The sequence below is a fragment of the Amphiprion ocellaris genome, chromosome 7, assembly GCF_022539595.1.
Source record: "Amphiprion ocellaris isolate individual 3 ecotype Okinawa chromosome 7, ASM2253959v1, whole genome shotgun sequence".
Taxonomy (NCBI): Eukaryota; Metazoa; Chordata; class Actinopteri; family Pomacentridae; genus Amphiprion; species Amphiprion ocellaris.
In genome coordinates this window covers 30,317,633-30,334,749 of record NC_072772.1, presented here as the reverse complement: position 1 = coordinate 30,334,749, position 17,117 = coordinate 30,317,633, and the positions used below count along the sequence as shown (strand labels likewise).

The 17,117-nt window shown below is 39.8% G+C and overlaps 1 protein-coding gene across 1 annotated transcript in view; it reads left to right on the top strand.

Moving 5' to 3' along the window:
- yap1 (Yes1 associated transcriptional regulator) overlaps positions 1–9,324 on the top strand; it is a 30,408-nt gene extending 21,084 nt beyond the window's left edge. The window contains exons 6-8 of the mRNA XM_023280482.3: positions 1,823–1,950; positions 3,057–3,169; positions 6,370–9,324. Coding sequence (XP_023136250.1) covers positions 1,823–1,950; positions 3,057–3,169; positions 6,370–6,605 — 477 coding nt within the window. The 3' untranslated portion in view covers positions 6,606–9,324. The remainder of the gene's footprint in view (positions 1–1,822; positions 1,951–3,056; positions 3,170–6,369) is intronic.
- Positions 9,325–17,117: the final 7,793 nt, after the last annotated feature.

Sequence of the window (17,117 nt, the reverse complement as noted above, 5' to 3'; positions counted from 1 at the left end):
AAATATTGTGATAGATAAGCATTGATTATGCAAAGAAAACAACATAAGATGACACACAAGCTTCTCAACTCTGAGTGTGATGGAAAAAGGACTCCAGCCCAGACTGTATACATTTAAAGAGCCTCTATCAGGCAATCTGCGGGATTCCATTAACCCCAGAGTTTCTGTAACTTTTGTTTGGATTACGGAGGCTATAGTCTATTTGCAAATATAGCAGAGCGCGATTATCGCAGGAAATTGTGCAACTATGCCGGTTATACGTCTGTGTAGGGGAGTTCAACTTTCGGGCAAAACTTGCCACACTCGGATGTATTCCACATAGCGGACGTGTGATGAAAAGTGATTGGGTGGATCACTTAAACCCCACTGCTGTGTCCTCACGAGCTGTGGTTTTACTGCACCTGTGGTTTAGTCTGACCCAGTTGCTGTGTCCTGTAGGCTTCACCTGAACTGTGAAGGTCACTGATTCTGAAGTTTGGCTTCAAGCTGCTGCAGCCGTGGCTTAATTGATGTTCATAAAGTTCGATATGAGTGCAGATTTATACAGTTCTGATACATTCTATTAACTTCTAAAATGTGAAATCGTTTACCATTTGTTCTCCAAGACAACATCCTGAGTAATTACACAAAAAAGTTGCTACACTTCTCAGTTTGTTTTTGATGCAAAACAGAGCTCGTCTGACAAATACGACTTTATTCACAACAGTGGTTAACACAATGCCACAAGCCCAGTGCATGCAAGCAGGACACACAGTCAGTTATTCAGAAATGTCACAGAAACAAATACTATTGAGAGCTTTACCATGAGCTAACAGTATTTATGCAGCAGTTTCATTCTGCAGTCAGTTGTAAGGATACAAACAGGCAAACATGCTGTAACAGTGGAGCATTATCACTTCTATTATCTTGTCAGCTATTACAAGTACAAGGACACATGTTCTGTCAAAATAAGTCCTTTTTTCCAAAAGAAAAGAAGTTGGCGTGCAGCAGAGAGATGGTTTCTGACTTCAAGTAAATCCCTGGAATTAAATTAATCATCAGTGTTGCATCAGTTCTGTACACAGTGTCCCTCAAGGAGTAATTATTTACTTAGTTGATAATTGTGTGACAATGTGGGATTATGACTCACACTGGAAATCTTACAGAAGAGAACACGGATCGCAATAATACAGAGCAAATAAAAGCGCATGCTAGGGCTCAGATTTTGGGATCCTGCATTGTGTGACTCACCCAGTTTAGCTGCAGTTTAACTAAACCCGTGCTTGTTTTGACACAGCAATCAAGGCCAGTTTGGCACACGGCTGTGATTCAAACTCACAGTTTAGCGGGAGCTGTTCTAAAGTGCAGCTCAGCTAATCAGATGCTAAGTGACAGGGTGTCGAGAAGCAATTTTATATACGTACTAAAAACGTCACCTTCCATCGGTTGCCTCCCTTTCTCCGTTTCCCTGTAAAAGTTTAATGAGTTCTCAAAATAGTGACACTGGTCGAGTCGTTTCACCTTCCCATTCAGGGACTTCGAAGGAAGGAGGGCAAAAAGAACGGCATGACTTCATATCCTCAGCCTTATCTGATACAGCATGTGTAGAAAACAATTGTCTCCAACTGTGGCTGGCCCCCTCATGTAATATGACACTCTCTACGGCGAGAAATGAAGAACACCATGTTGGCGGATTGCGTCTTCCATAGTTTGACATTTTATGCAGAGCAGCAGGGGTACAAGACAATCATAAAATGTCTTCACCCAGCTGTAGCTGTGTATAATTAGCCTCCGAGGTTAAGGGTAGGATTGATGGTGTTGCTCATGTGCTTATTATCCTCAGGAGCTCGCTCTAAGGAACCAGCTGCCCACCAGTATGGATCAAGATGGCAGCACAAACCCTGTGTCCTCCCCAATGGCCCAAGATGCCCGGACCATGACCGCCAACAGCTCCGACCCATTCCTCAACAGGTTAGTTTCCTACAGAAGCCAGGATTGTGTAAGTGGAGGAAATATTCCCCTAGAACTGCACAATCCCGCTGACGTAAGCCGACTTGGCTCCCACTGTGGCTCAGTTCATCAGACTTAATGTTTGAGAGAGCCTGTGAGCTCGGCTGTTTGAGTTTGAGCCCTGGTGAGAGCTCCTCAAGTCACACAAGTAGTAAAAACAGAAGGCCAGTCTCCGAGCTTAACCCTCTTCACATGGTAATGACTCATTCAGACCAGCAGATCTGTGCTGGAGTTCATTGCACAATGATGACCTCTGGTGTACAACTGCTGCAATAAAGGCAATCAGACCTTGAATGGTGATGCAAGTTGTGTGTGGTGGTGGGGGGATAAATAAAACCACACTTTTTCAAATTGAGGACACTAGCCACTGCCAGTAAAGACACACAACCTGCTGGATTGAAACTAGATCTGACAACAGCTGAAATTACAAAGTTTTTTCCTCTTCTGTTAATGTTGCTCCGTGGCATTCTGGGAAATAATTCCTAGCAGTTCAAGCTCTAGTTCTTCTGGGAGCAGACAAAGTGAGGAAAGAGCTGAATAGCAAGCAGGCCATGAGAACATGTGGTCCAGTCAGTAGACAGGCCAACCTAATCTCCCCTCCTCCCCCTGTTGCCTCCACTCTCCTGCTCTCACAATGGCCTCATTCATCCTGCCTCTGCCATACTCTGCCTACATATTTTTCTGCTAATTAGTATAGGCTTGTCAAATGTCTTCTCTGTCTCCCCTTTTGTCTCTGTTACTTTCATTGTTGCTCTTTTTCCTATATTCCGCAATATAGGGCGAAGAAGTGAAGCTGCATTTCAGTGGTGTCAGTGTTCATTAGTCGCCATAGTTGTTCTCATCGATATCACTGTTTAAAGGTCCCTTAAGGGAATTAAGGCCAGACTTTTATTTTTAAGGCTGCGTGCTTTGTTTTGTCATTTAATTAAGTTCAGTTTCAAAGTAGAGTTAAGTGAATGTCATTAAACTCGAGACAAAGAGCTTTTTATTTGCTTCAGCTTGACTTAAAATAGGATGTTTATTAGAGATGGCTCAGAGTTCATAACCCAGATTTGTTGTGTTTCCAGCGGGACCTACCACTCCAGGGATGAGAGCACAGACAGCGGCTTGAGTATGAGCAGCTACAGCGTCCCTCGCACTCCAGATGACTTCCTCAACAGCGTGGATGAGATGGACACAGGTGAGTCTGGAAATAGAGGAGATATCATCACTTTGTCTAGATTTTGTTGGTCTTTTTTCTCAGAATTAAGAGATTTAAAGCCCAGAATTGAGTTGAATGAAAGAAAATTCCAAAAAAAGAGTCAGAACTCAAAAAAATTCAATTAAACATCTTCTCAGTTTAGGCCATGTCAATGTGTGTCAGAAATAAGGTTAGGGTAACTATTTTGTTGCATGACAAATTTAAGTTAAGCTAAGTTACTTTTGCATAAATCCGATGTAGAAACTTTCCCTTTTAATTAGCATATTCACTGAAGTGGATCAGTATAGATTTTTACAAGGTACAATCAAAAAGTTCCAGGACTGTTTCTGTTGTGCATAAAAGGTAACAGATGCAACTGTCATAAGTCAAAATGCTATGGGATGTGATGCTATAAACATCAGGATCTATGTTTTGATTATTTTTTTGAGTAGGTGCACATTTTTGGTATTATCATGAACTAGAGCACAGTGCAAACAGATACACACTGTTTCCATTAAAGCCCAGTATGACCCTGCCTTCATGTGGAAGATTATTAATGGTGATAAGAAGTGGGTCTGCAGCTTTGACCCACAGACCAAACATCAGTTTTAACAGTCGAAGAACAGGGCATCTAGAGCACACTTGTCATTTTCTTGACATTCACAGGGTTGTGCACCGCAAATCCGTCCTCCAGTGTCAGGTTGTCAAGACAGAGTTCTACTGTACCATCCTGAAGTGTTGGAGTTAGAGCATTCGGCGCTAACGACCAAATCTGTGGCATGTGGGTGCAGCATTTGCGCTGTCCACCCAGTCACAGCACGGTGATTGCACATGAGTTATTTGGCCACAACAACATCATCACTCCCCACTCACCCTAGTCGCAGTTGAAGGTTTGCCATTTTTACACGGTGGAGGATATCAGCACAGATGGTTACATAACAGGTCTTCCAGGGAGTGTTACAGGAGTGACAGCAGTGCTAAGACTGGTGTGTTGCTGTGAATGTGCACTGCACTGAAGTGAACGCTGGCTGAATTTATATCAGGTTTTTCATCGCATCTTGTACTTGTATTAGACTCCTGATAAAGATAACAGTTTTGGCTTATTGTAGTCCTTACAAAGTCGACACATCTCCAACCCTGTAGTTACAGCTAGGAATTTGATGTGATTGTTCTATGTGCAAGATGCAACCAAAAAGTTATGTCACTGCCTTTTATAAAAGGTATCTCATTTATATTTGGCTGCTGTTCCTTTCAAAGTGGTCTCAGCTTGCCGCAGTTGACCGCTTTTGTAGCGCTCTGTAGAAGTCCTGTTATGTAACCGTGTCAAGCACCATCTGCAGTGTGTGTTCAATCTACCCTATTGTGTCAAAATGGTGACCGTTAAATGTCAATTTCATTTTAGAGAAGAAGTAAAAGTTATAGCAAGTAGAGCAGGTGGAGAGCGAAGACTGTTGTGGCTGAACAAAACGGTGTGCAATTACCTTGCTGTGTGCTGGTCCACGGCACATTCATGCCACACTTTAGTTGGTTTTTGATGATTGTTCTCCCTCAGGGGCCTCTGGATGTTACAGTAGAAGTTGACAATCTGCCCATGGGGAACAATTTCACAGTGCAGAACTCCACTGAATGTCAAAGAGCGTTCAGGCTTTTGCACCACAAAGACTGCTGTTTGGTGTTTGGGTCAGAACTGGAGACTCACCTCTAGTCACCAGTGATGATCCTTCACATGATAGGTGGATCATCCTGGCAGATTGACACAGACCATGAAAGTTGCTCTCTGCTCTAGTTTGAAGTCCATAGTGAAATCGTAGATGCGCACCTGCCAGTGGTATCAGAAAGTACGTAACACAGGTGTTAATATTGAATGCACAGCATCAAGTGAAATCCTGACCATGCTGTGAGAGAAACCCAACAAATCCAGTGTTTTCTTTGTGCAAGTTCTTGGATTTGTTTGGTTTCTGTCTGTAATACTGTAAGGTCTTAACCTTATTATGCCAAGAGCCCTGAGATGACACTGGGGAAATTGTTGGGGCCATTAACCACAGACGAGAAATGTGTACCTCAGGATCCAGAGATACCTGCAGAGGACAAAACACAAACTACAAGGGAAAGAAGACAAAGTTAGTGACGTGCAATCATTGCATGTATTGTAAAAGACCAGGGTTACATGAAAAGGAAAGTTTTGAACTTCATCGAAAAATTACAGAGGATATCTCCCTCAGTTTTGGTTTTGTAAACTCTTGAAGCTACAACTAAGTCTGCACGCTGAGAGCAAAGTGCTCCATTAGGATCATATGGTACTGTGAGGCCTTTAAAGTATGAAGTAGATTGGTCATTAGGTGACTATCCTTAGCTAGTAGTGTTAAATATAATTCACCATTCACCACTCTGACCCCAGGGATACTTTTGGCTACAGTCTCTAACTTGACATTTCTCATGATGGAACTGCCAATAACCAGAGTTTGTCAGCGGATGTGTTCCTGAGTGGGGGAATTAGATTTAAAAAGCGAGCTAATGGGTTGTAAACTGCGGGCTTCTATTTAGGGCTACGTTTCCTGTCATCCAACCAAAATCCGATCGGCCGGGGTACAGCTAACAGAAGCTACGCTAAGCCAGTCCAAGCAGACCGTTATGTACTCATGGATGTAGAAAGTTAGACGCTGGCCCTATACCTTCAAGGTCCACAAGTGCATGAGGGTCTGCTAGGGTCTACGTAACGTGTCTTCATCAGATATGCTACAGAGGTAATAATACTTGGCAGTAGTGTGCAGCATATGCAGCTACTACCCAGTGCATAGAGTCTTTCAAGTGGACTTGATCAGACTAGAAATATAACAACATCTGTTTGGAGGACTCTACTTTTATCTATGTATTCCACACATACACACTACTGCCAAGTATGTAGATTGCATCATCCTATGTGGGCATCTTTGTGCAGCTCAAAATTTCTGCAACTATGCTACAGGGGAGTGGATGGAGTCCTCTGCGTGAACTAGATAGTAGTATACCAAGTGTGCATGTCCCCAAGGAAGCAGAAACAATGCTTTCTTTAGGTCTCACCATGACATCACATGGGAGCTTCTCGTATTCAATCTGTAGAGAAAGATGGGAGAATGGTTTAGTCGTTATCTTTATTATTATGCACCAGGCTGTACTTTAAAATACTCAAATAATTTTAACATTATTTTTCTGTTCATCAGGGGACCCGCTTCCAACTTCCATGGCGACACAGCCCAGCCGTTTCCCCGATTATCTGGATACCATCCCGGGGACAGACGTGGACCTGGGCACCCTGGAGAGCGAGAGCATGGCGGTGGAGGGCGAAGAGCTGATGCCCAGCCTGCAGGAGGCCCTGAGCTCCGACATCCTCAACGACATGGAGTCTGTGCTGGCAGCTACCAAGATCGACAAGGAGAGCTTCCTCACATGGTTATAGAAGACTCCTTCCTCCTCCTCCCTACACTCTGAACTTCTGCCTGCTCTAATCTGTGAAGGATTCATAGATGCTTTTACCAGACATTTCAGCGAGCCTCTCTGGACTTCTCTCTGTCTGTCTCAGCGTTTAAGGCCAACCCTCTTATACAGGCAGTATTGTTCAGTTCTTTTCACTGGTGTGTTATCTCTTTGTTTTGTCTGTGTCTTCAAGGCTGGCCTATGAACAGACAATTATGCAAGGGTCCTCAAATCTTTCACAGGTCTGTCAGTGAATCTAGGGCATATTTACCCCAGAGCAGGGGGTCACTCCTTCCCCCTGGTCTCCCCTCGTAGCTGAACTGGGCGGGTGCATGTACTTTTCTGTAAGGACTGCCATTATCAGTTATCACCTGGAGCCTCTGGAGCCTCTTTCTTTCTTGCAATATAGCCTGAAGCTGCACTACTTAACTGTGTTTGGGATGATTGCATCTAGCTTAAGTAGCTTTATATTTGGCCTTGTAAGTTGTTATTCTTTTGTTCTTGTGTTGTTTTTGTTTTTTTTGACAAGCCTGAGAAACCAAAAATGATGTATTTGAAGCATAATGAACAATACTGATTTGGAGTAAAGGTAAAATGTGAGGCCCAGTTTGGACACGTTGGCTTTGCTGAGGGGGGGATGGGACGAGGGTTGGAACCTGGGGACCGACTACATTGCTGCTTGGCTGTGCCAGCAAGTCTAAGTTAAACCTTTGATAGATCAAGTGCCTTCAGATGTATTTTTTTGAGACGCGAGCAACACGAACAATTACCCACGATTCTGTGATGCAGCAATAAGCATAAAGGCTGTACTCGTAAACATCAGCTGATTTTTCCTCTAATGTTCAGTAATTTGATTACTGAACATTGTATTTTTGTTTATAAGCACGAGGGGATTTAGGGATCTCTCTTTTGTTTTTTTTTTAACCCTAGCTTCTTTGTATCTCAGTCTTATCCAAGCCTAATTCACGATTCATTTGTTTTATCTTTTTAGTATTTTATTTTTAGGTTACTACATATGTATGATAGCTTAGATCAAATGGCATTTTTTTTTGCTTTTTTTTTTGTTTCCTTTTCTTTCATAGATAAATTGAAACGTTTTTAACAGGGTTCTCTGTTATCACAGCACATCACCAAGATTAAATCTGCCGAGACACGGATTGATTTGGTTTTGGCTTTTCGAGAAAAAAAAAAAAAAACAACAAAAAAAAACATTTAGCTGATTTCTTTTGTCTCTGCTTTACTATATACATATTAGTGTTATTGTATTTTTGTTGATCACATGCAGCTTTTTTTTATTATCTTTCCTAAACATTAACCAAAAAAAGCAGATGTCTAGCCTCGGCAGAAACTATAGCTCTTTGATCAATTAAACCTTGTGACAGCGTATAGTAAACAAGAGTTTCCATGTTTGAACAGTCTTCCTAAAGAGGAGCTGAACTCCATTGCGAGATGCTGTGTTGGGTGTTTAAAGGACAGGATTATACAGCTTGGACAAGTTTAAGCAGGTTTAAGAGTCATGTCAAGGGGTAGTGTAGAAGGTCAGGGTTTGACTGATGGCGGCGAGTTACGCAGATTGTCGGTTTTCTTTTTTTTTGCGGAATAATTAAGAAACAATCAGTTATCTCAGTCAGGAATTGTTGTGGCAGATTCCAAAGATGTTTTTGTAATGACACTAACACTTTTTTTTTTTTTTTTTGCTTCTATCTTCAGAGTCCAGAAATGGTATGATTTGTAAATCAGCCTCTGTATGAACAAACTGTATAAGCTAATGAGAAAAATGACGTACGTTTCTAAGTGTTAAAAATGGACACGTCTGAATAGGTCCAGCTGAGAGATTCTTTTTTATTTTTTAGATGGTTGTTTTGAGTGACTAACCCTGAGATTTTTAAAGGATGAGGTTTTTCGAACAGAGACGCAAGTGATTCTTCTATTAAGCACTCACATGTTTACATACTCTGATTAAGAAAACTGCTACAGCCGCAGTGGAGACAACACACTGACAATTCTCTCATAATCACGTTATTTTTGATGTTTACACGATGACTACATCTTTGCATTACTGCAGTAACTTTTGAATAATCAGCCTGCTGTGCATGCCTTTGGTCGAGGCCGCAGGATGTCACACTGATTCTGTTGCCAGCCAATACTAAATTGGTAGCATTAACTTGATGGAACACTATACATATAAATAAATAAATAAATATATATATATATATATTTTTTTTAGAATAGAGGACATGAACAATTTTTTTATTCTGTGTGAGAAACCTCTTTTTAGTTTTGATTTTACTGATCATTAAATCATATGTTGATGGATTTTAAGATGGACGAACAGTGTTGGTGAGAACAATGCAACTAAAATGAGTGGTACACCACAGTGCTTGTATTGCACGGCTAGAGTTTTCATTTTGATGCAATGATGCATTTTGTCACACAAACCTGATTTTATGCTTACGTAGTGTGTAATTGTCAGAGCATATTAGCTGTTGACTCTCGTAGCAGTAGAACTAATCACAAGTTAAAGGATTTTGTATTTAGAGTTTTCTAAATGCACATGAAATGAATTTATATTCAGTAATGATCTGTTCATTTTTTTGATAGATATGTGCATGTGTTTTAGAACAATAAATTCTGTTACATTATATCTTTCTTCATATGATACTTTGAAATTGGCCTGAAATAAAGTATATACTTTGTGGTAATACTTTCCTTGTGTCAGTTTTCATGGCTTCTGCAAATACGGCTTAAGATGGTTTTATCCGTACATCTAATTTGCCAGTACGACTTACAATAAATACACAACTTCTCAATTAGAATGCAGATTTACTTTATGTTGTATGTGAATACGTTTATTTTAGACAAACTATATTTAATAGTCTTATAACTCATTACCTAAGAAGTTTGCGTTTTAGTTAACTTTAACAGCTTTACTTTGAAAGTATCAACCGGAAGTGCCTCCTATGTGTGCATTGATGGCATCTTTACTAATTTCACGTGTTGCAGTTCTGCTTTGTGACCAGCGGGGGTAGGAATTGCTGATATTTAATAAATGGAGGTTAATCATTGGTTTTGCTTGGTGCCTGGTGTAATTTTTCATGCTTTATTTCTTCAGAATTAGATTTCTAAACTAATCTTAGAAGGAAAATACTTAATTTCTTGCTTCGGTGTTAAGCACTTGGCTACCGCTAGCCAATAGCCAAACCACATTATGGAACATGCGACCTTACAATACAACATTAGCCTCATTATATAGTAGATGCAGGTTCAGTGTCTTACAGAACGAAGACTAAGTTGTTTATTACTTTGCCAAGGAACGGCGGAGTTATGTGACGATCGGCGTACGTTTGTGAATTTGTCTGTGTCAGTGTGAAACATCACTCAAAAACCGATTTGGATGAAATTTTCAGGGGAAGTCAGAAATGACACAAGGAACACCTCATTTAATTTTAAACATTAAATTAAAACAAGTGAACATTGTGTCAGTTACCTGCTGATGATCACATGATTGCAATCCTACTACAAATTGACCATGATTTATCAGTTGGAAATCATACAAGGAACAAATGATTAAACTGTGGGGTGTTTCTGAGTCCCATCAATTCTTTTTGTGATCCAAAATGGGGTAAAAAAGTCATAGTTTAGTATGTTGTCCAAAATATGACAAAAACGTCATAGTTTAGTATGTTGTCCAAAATGTCAAACGTCATAGTTTAGTATGTCGTCCAAAATGTCACAAAAACGTCATAGTTTAGTATGTCGTCCGAAATGTCACAAAAACGTCAGAATTTAGTATGTCGTCCAAAATGTCACTAAAACGTCATAGTTTAGTATGTCGTCCAAAATGTCACAAAAACGTCATAGTTTAGTATGTCGTCCAAAATGTCACAAAAACATCATGTCGTCCAAAATGTCACTAAAACATCATAGTTTAGTATGTCGTCCAAAATATGACAAATACGTCATAGTTCAGTATGTCGTCCAAAATGTGGAAAAAATGTCATAGTTTAGTACATTGTCCAAAATGTCACTAAAATGTCATAGTTTAGTATGTCGTCCAAAATGTCACTAAAACATCATAGGTTAGTATGTCATCCGAAATATGACAAAAACGTCATAGTTTAGTATGTCGTCCGAAATATGACAAAAATGTCATAGTTTAGTATGTCGTCCAAAATGTCACAAAAACGTCATAGTTTAGTATGTCGTCCAAAATGTCACTAAAACATCATAGTTTAGTATGTCGTCCAAAATATGACAAAAACGTCATAGTTTAGTCTGTCGTCCAAAATGTGGAAAAAACGTCATAGTTTAGTATGTCGTCCGAAATATGACAAAAATGTCATAGTTTAGTATGTTGTCAAAAATGTCACTAAAACGTCATAGTTTAGTATGTCGTCCAAAATGTCACAAAAACATCATAGTTTAGTATGTCGTCCAAAATGTCACTAAAACATCATAGTTTAGTATGTCGTCCAAAATATGACAAAAACGTCATAGTTTAGTATGTCGTCCAAAATGTGGAAAAAACGTCATAGGTTACTATGTCATCCGAAATATGACAAAAACGTCATAGTTTAGTATGTCGTCCGAAATGTCACAAAAACGTCAGAATTTAGTATGTTGTCCAAAATGTGGAAAAAATTGTCATAGTTTAGTATGTTGTCCAAAATGTCACTAAAACATCATAGTTTAGTATGTCGTCCAAAATATCACTAAAACATCATACTTTAGTATGTCGTCCAAAATATGACAAAAACGTCATAGTTTAGTATGTCGTCCAAAATGTGGAAAAAACGTCATAGGTTAGTATGTCATCCGAAATGTCACAAAAATGTCAGAATTTAGTATGTCGTCCAAAATGTCACAAAAACGTCATAGTTAAGTATGTCGTCCAAAACGTGGAAAAAATGTCTTAGTTTAGTACGTTGTCCAAAATGTCACTAAAATGTCATAGTTTAGTATGTTGTCCAAAATGTCACTAAAACATCATAGGTTAGTATGTCATCCGAAATATGACAAAAACGTCATAGTTTAGTATGTCGTCCAAAATGTGGAAAAAATGTATGGAAGCAAATCAGACTCATCAGATTCTGAATTTTTAAAGCTGCTGAATTTCTTTGAATTTTTTTGCATCAAAATTACATATGTGAATTTTTCATGCCTGAATTTAGCTAATCAAATTTCTAAAAACCAGTTAAAAATTCAATGTCTTCAAAATTCGCCATCAAAAAAATTCAATGTTCAAAATTCGCCATCAAAAAATTCAGTGTTCAAAATTCGCCATCAAAAAATTCAATGTTAAAAAATTCACTGTCAAAAAATTCGCTGTTCACATCCGGGGGACTCAGGTGTAAACAATCGATCCTGGCCAAAATCGAACCAACGCCCAGCCAATCACGTGGCGCTCCTCCGGTCATGTGACGCAGACGGTTCACTTCACAATACCGGGGTCAACCACGGCTACCAGCATGAACGACGGCGCTTCAGTGAGTGTATTAATCCTTTTTGTCCTTTATGTGGTTTGTTTTTGTGAGTGTCAGTAAGCTGTAATGCATGCCGTTAGCTGCGCTAGCACAGCGCTAGCAGCGCTAGACAGCGTTAGCCGCGCTAATACAACGCTAGCCACGCTAATACAGCGTTAGCCGCGCTAATACAGAGCTAGCCGCGCTAGCACAGTAATAAGGTCACACAGACAGCACGTTCTGCAGCTGGGTAGTTGAGTAACAATTTTATAAACGCACAGATGGGTGGAAGTGTGATTTATGTGCCCGAAAATGCAGTTAAGTCACAGAGCAGTGTAAAGAAACTGGTCACCTAGCAAACTGAATTAGTCTAGGGAACACTTTGTTTATTATGTGTGTTTTCTGCTCAAGTTAATGTCCTGGTTTGATTCATTTTAAATTACTCCTGATCTTGAAAGGTTTTAAACTGTGCAGTCAAAGTAGTTCCAACTGTGAGCGAATAGCTTGAAATGAACTGCCATAGACTGCTCTGTTCATAACCGACCATTCTTTCACAGCATGCTATATCAAGAGTTATTGTGCAATGATAGTGATAAATGCAGCCCATTTTTTCAACTGTTTCCTGTTTAGTATGTGTACCCTCCTCTTAATTTGTTCTAAAAGAAATGTCTAATGAGGCAGTCTAGTCTTTCAGTCAGGTTAAGTCATTTTTCCCACTGGTATTTTGCATTATATAACTTTGTCTCTGTGTGTCCGGTCCTGTCTCTGGTTGCCAGGTTACAGAGGCTGCTGCACCCGCACGTTTAAAAATGTCTACACCTGAAACTCCACCACGTCTAAAGAAACAAAAACGTTTGCAAATGTACAGACTGGAGTGGGAAGAGTGGAACCCCTGGCAATGGGAACAAGGCAAACTGTGTTTTCTGTTGCTCATGGACTGTCTGAAGTAAGGCAGCATCAGGAGACAAACATGGAGGAAATATGAGAACAGAGAGAACCCAACCAGCAGGTCACAGTTTATCATCATCTAATCATCTCCTGAAGTCGATATGGTAAGTGGACATCATGATGAGATCAGCTAGATTTCCTACAGTATATGGCTGTGAATTTACCAGAGGATGCTTATAATAGTGCTGATGTGGCCGTAGACTACACTATTTTAGTGACTCAGTAAATGCCTAAGTTGGGTATTATTTTTTAATGCTTTTTAGTTTTTAATAAACATTTATTTAATAGCCTATATGTAATCAAACATGGCCTTTGCCTAAAAAGAATAATATTTCATTGCACAAGTAAAAGTATAGTAATTTTTAAAACTGTTCAAATTATTATGTTGCTAAAAAACAAAAAAACACAAACAAAAAACACATCATAGTAATATGTCAATTAAAAAAGCCTATAGTATAGCATGTTCCCAACAAATGTCATAGTATGGCCTTTGGTCCAGAAAATGTCCATAGTATAGCATGTCGCCCAACAAACGTCATAGTATAGCATGTCGCTCTAAAATTGTCATAGTTTAGCATGTTGCTCTTAAAACGTCATAGTATAGCATGTCGTCCAACAAACGTCATAGTATAGAATGTCACTCAAAAAATGTCAGAGTGTAGCCTTTGGTCTAAAAATGTCATACTATAGCATGTCGCTCCAAAAACGTCAGAGTATAGTCTTTGGTCCAACAAACGTCATAGTATAGCATGTCGCTCTAAAAATCGCGTAGTGTAGCATGTCGCTCTAAAAACGTCATAGTATAGCATGTCGTCCAACAAATGTCATATTATAGCCTTTGGTCTAAAAACATCATAATATAGCATGTCGCTCTAAAAACGTCATAGAAAAGCCTTTAGTCCACAAAACGTTGTTGTGTCCCGGCTGTCTGAAGTAGGTGAGGAGCAACACAAAAACAGTACAAACGCTGGTTTCCAGAGGGTTTGACGAGTATTTATTTGAAAGACTAAGTTTACAACAACACAACATGTGAGGGGGTTAAAAGCAAATGGGTGTTAGTAAAATAAAAATAAATAAACAGAACTAAAAGTGAACTTCATGTTGACATTGATGGGCATTTCAACCAGGAACAAAGTAAAAGATAATCAATACGAAAAAAACATCTTCCTGTTCACCTCTTAAAACCCCAAAACACACCGCAGTAGCACCCTAAACTAAAACTACCAATGGGTTTCCTGTTTTCCTTTCTGAACAGTTCAAAGGTCCCTCTCCATCTCCCCACACATCCACCAACCACTGGAACACATCTCCAAAGTTCTGCCGGACCAGCTCAGCTTCCCCTCAGAAGAAGTGCTGCCACCTGCCAGATGAAGGAGCCTTTTGAGAGGCAGCTGGCATCATGATTGGACTGTACTTTGGTCTGTTCCAATCCAGCTTCAGCTCCAGAGACGGCAGGCGGGACGAGTCAACGGAGGCCGGGTGGACGAAGGCATGCAGCTGAGTACAATCCAGAAAACAACAGAGGAGGAGTGCAGCGGCCCAGGGCCAGAACAAACAGAGTAGCATCGTATGTCTCTTAGAAAACATCATAGTATAGCCTTTGGTATGAAAAAACGCCATCATATACATCGTATATTGTACAAATAACAAGTCAAAGGAAAGAGACATACATTGTAGAATTGTAGTAATTGTGGGCTGACTGATTTACTGATTATCGGTATTTTATTGTTTTTGCTGATTTATGGTAATAAATACATTTAAAAATGGCGCTACTTTTGCTCTGAACCTTTATCTACCTGTGGTCGCTCTGTCTTCTGGAGTGATTTGATTGGTTATCCGTCACGAATAAAACTCTTTTAACTTAACATCTGTAAACAAAACAAAAACGTATCAACAAAGTTTTCTGTTAGAGTTTGTGTTCTTCTAAGTTTAACTCCAAGATTTTAAATATTTTCATTTACTGCAAATGAATATCTACTCCAAACGTCTCACTAATAATCATTATCAGCCTTAAAAACCCACAAAACACCCCTCTATACTCAACCACACTTAGTACAGTCCGGTTCCCCCTTCTGTAAATCTGCTTGGAATCTTCCACTTCCTGTTTGTCAAAGTGGCCTTCTACCTGGACAGGTTTTGTTGGAGCTCATGCAACAAACATTTTAGGTAACTGCACTTTAATATGGATGGATGACACTGAATTAGAGTCTGTTTTAATGAGACTGAGTTAAGATGTGTAGCTCTGTCATTAAATAGGAAATTATTTCTCAGAATTCACAGAGAAAAGTCTGAAATGTTTGCTAGGTTAGCGTCCCACATGTTCTTTGGCTCAGCTAAAGCTAACTCTCTCCAACTTCTGGATCTCTTGAGTTGCTTGTTGTTAAAATATCTTGCTGTAGGTGCTGAAGCTCAGAAAGTCTGAGATGTTTGTTCAAAATAAGCTCATTCTCAAGTCTGATCTGAACTGTCCTCTTTTGTTTGAACTTTCCCTAAACTTAGGAGTTAATGACAGAGCAGCACATCCAGACTCAGTCTCATTTATGTAGAGATTAAACTTCAGTGTCATTCATTGATGTTAAAGTGCAGTTTTTCAAATGTTTGTTGCACATGCTCCCGACCAAACCAGTCCAGGTGGAAGACGATGTGAAAAGAAAGCTCCAGAGGATGAATATCACACATTTATGTTGGAAATAAATGTCCTTTAATTTGACATTGTCATGCAAATGCTGTTCAAATCTTTGTTGAGTGTTTCGTGGATGTTGGTTTCTAAATGTTTTTTGGCACTCGGCCCCAAAGATTAAAACCTTCTACGGCTCACAAGCTGCAACAATTCACACATTATCAACTATGTTTCTGACTAAGATAAAAAGTGAAAAACTGCCTGATTCCTGCATCATGAATGTAAATCTTTTTGGTTTTTATGACAGTAAACTGAATATATTTGGGTTTGACACTTTATAAACCAAAACAAGAAATGAATTACTGGAGAAAACAATCAACAGATTAATGGTCAAAAATGTGTTTTCCAACATGTATGGCTGAATTACTCCAACATTACAAGATACATACAATTTTAATTCAATTTTATTTATATAACGCCAATTACAGGTCAAATTGTCTCAAGACACTTTATTTTTCCATTTTCTGTCACATTTAAAATATGACAAAGTAAGAAATTTAAACTGCTTGACTAATCCAATTTATTGTTTGGTTTTTAAGAGACTAATAGACAACTAAAATAACTTTCTTCACTAAAACTAATAAACATGAGGTCAAATAGAAGGAACAGTTTTAAATACTGCAGTCCCACAATGACAAGAATAAAGTTTCTCAACAAAAACTAAATCTGCTGGTGGATTCCGATAAAGTCCTAATAAATGATAAAGTGTGATACTAAAGGTTTGTGGTGCTAAAAATGTCAAAGTAAAGATATGAAGTTGAACATCTGGATGGAGGTTGATAAAAAATTGACCTCCCTTCATTTCTCTGGAGCCGACTCCATGGATTTTATGGATGGTGGTTAAAGACCTGCTCTTCTAGTCGTCTTCCTTCTAGTCGCTGTAAAAAGTCAGTCCATCCTGGCCGACATCAACACCTCTTCATGACAACTTGTTCTGCCTCCGACCTGGTGGAAACTCCAGAAACTCGGGAAAACCCGTGGAGACTCGAAGAACTCGTGGAGACTCGAAGAACTCGTGGAGACTCGAAGAACTCGTCGGGCGGGGGAAGGTGTGGTGGGCGGTGGGGGAGTCTGGGTGGAGTCAGGGCGGAGAGTAGGCGGGGAGGTGGGTGGCGGCCTCCCCCCCCTCTACTCCCCCCACCTCCCCGCCTACTCTCCGCCCTGACTCCACCCAGACTCCGCCTTGGCTCCGCCCATGTGGTCACTTGAGGAACTACGATGCCAAAGGGTCGACGAAATTATTTCTTTTCATCTGATCTGTAGCTCAGTGAGTTAAGGATTTGCCTATGGAGCTGCAGGTCGCTGGTTCAAGACCAGACCCTTCTTAAGTTTTCTCAAAATCCTGACAAAGACAAAGAAAGAAAGAGGTCTGTGGCAGGTCTCGAACCTGCGACCTTCCACTTGG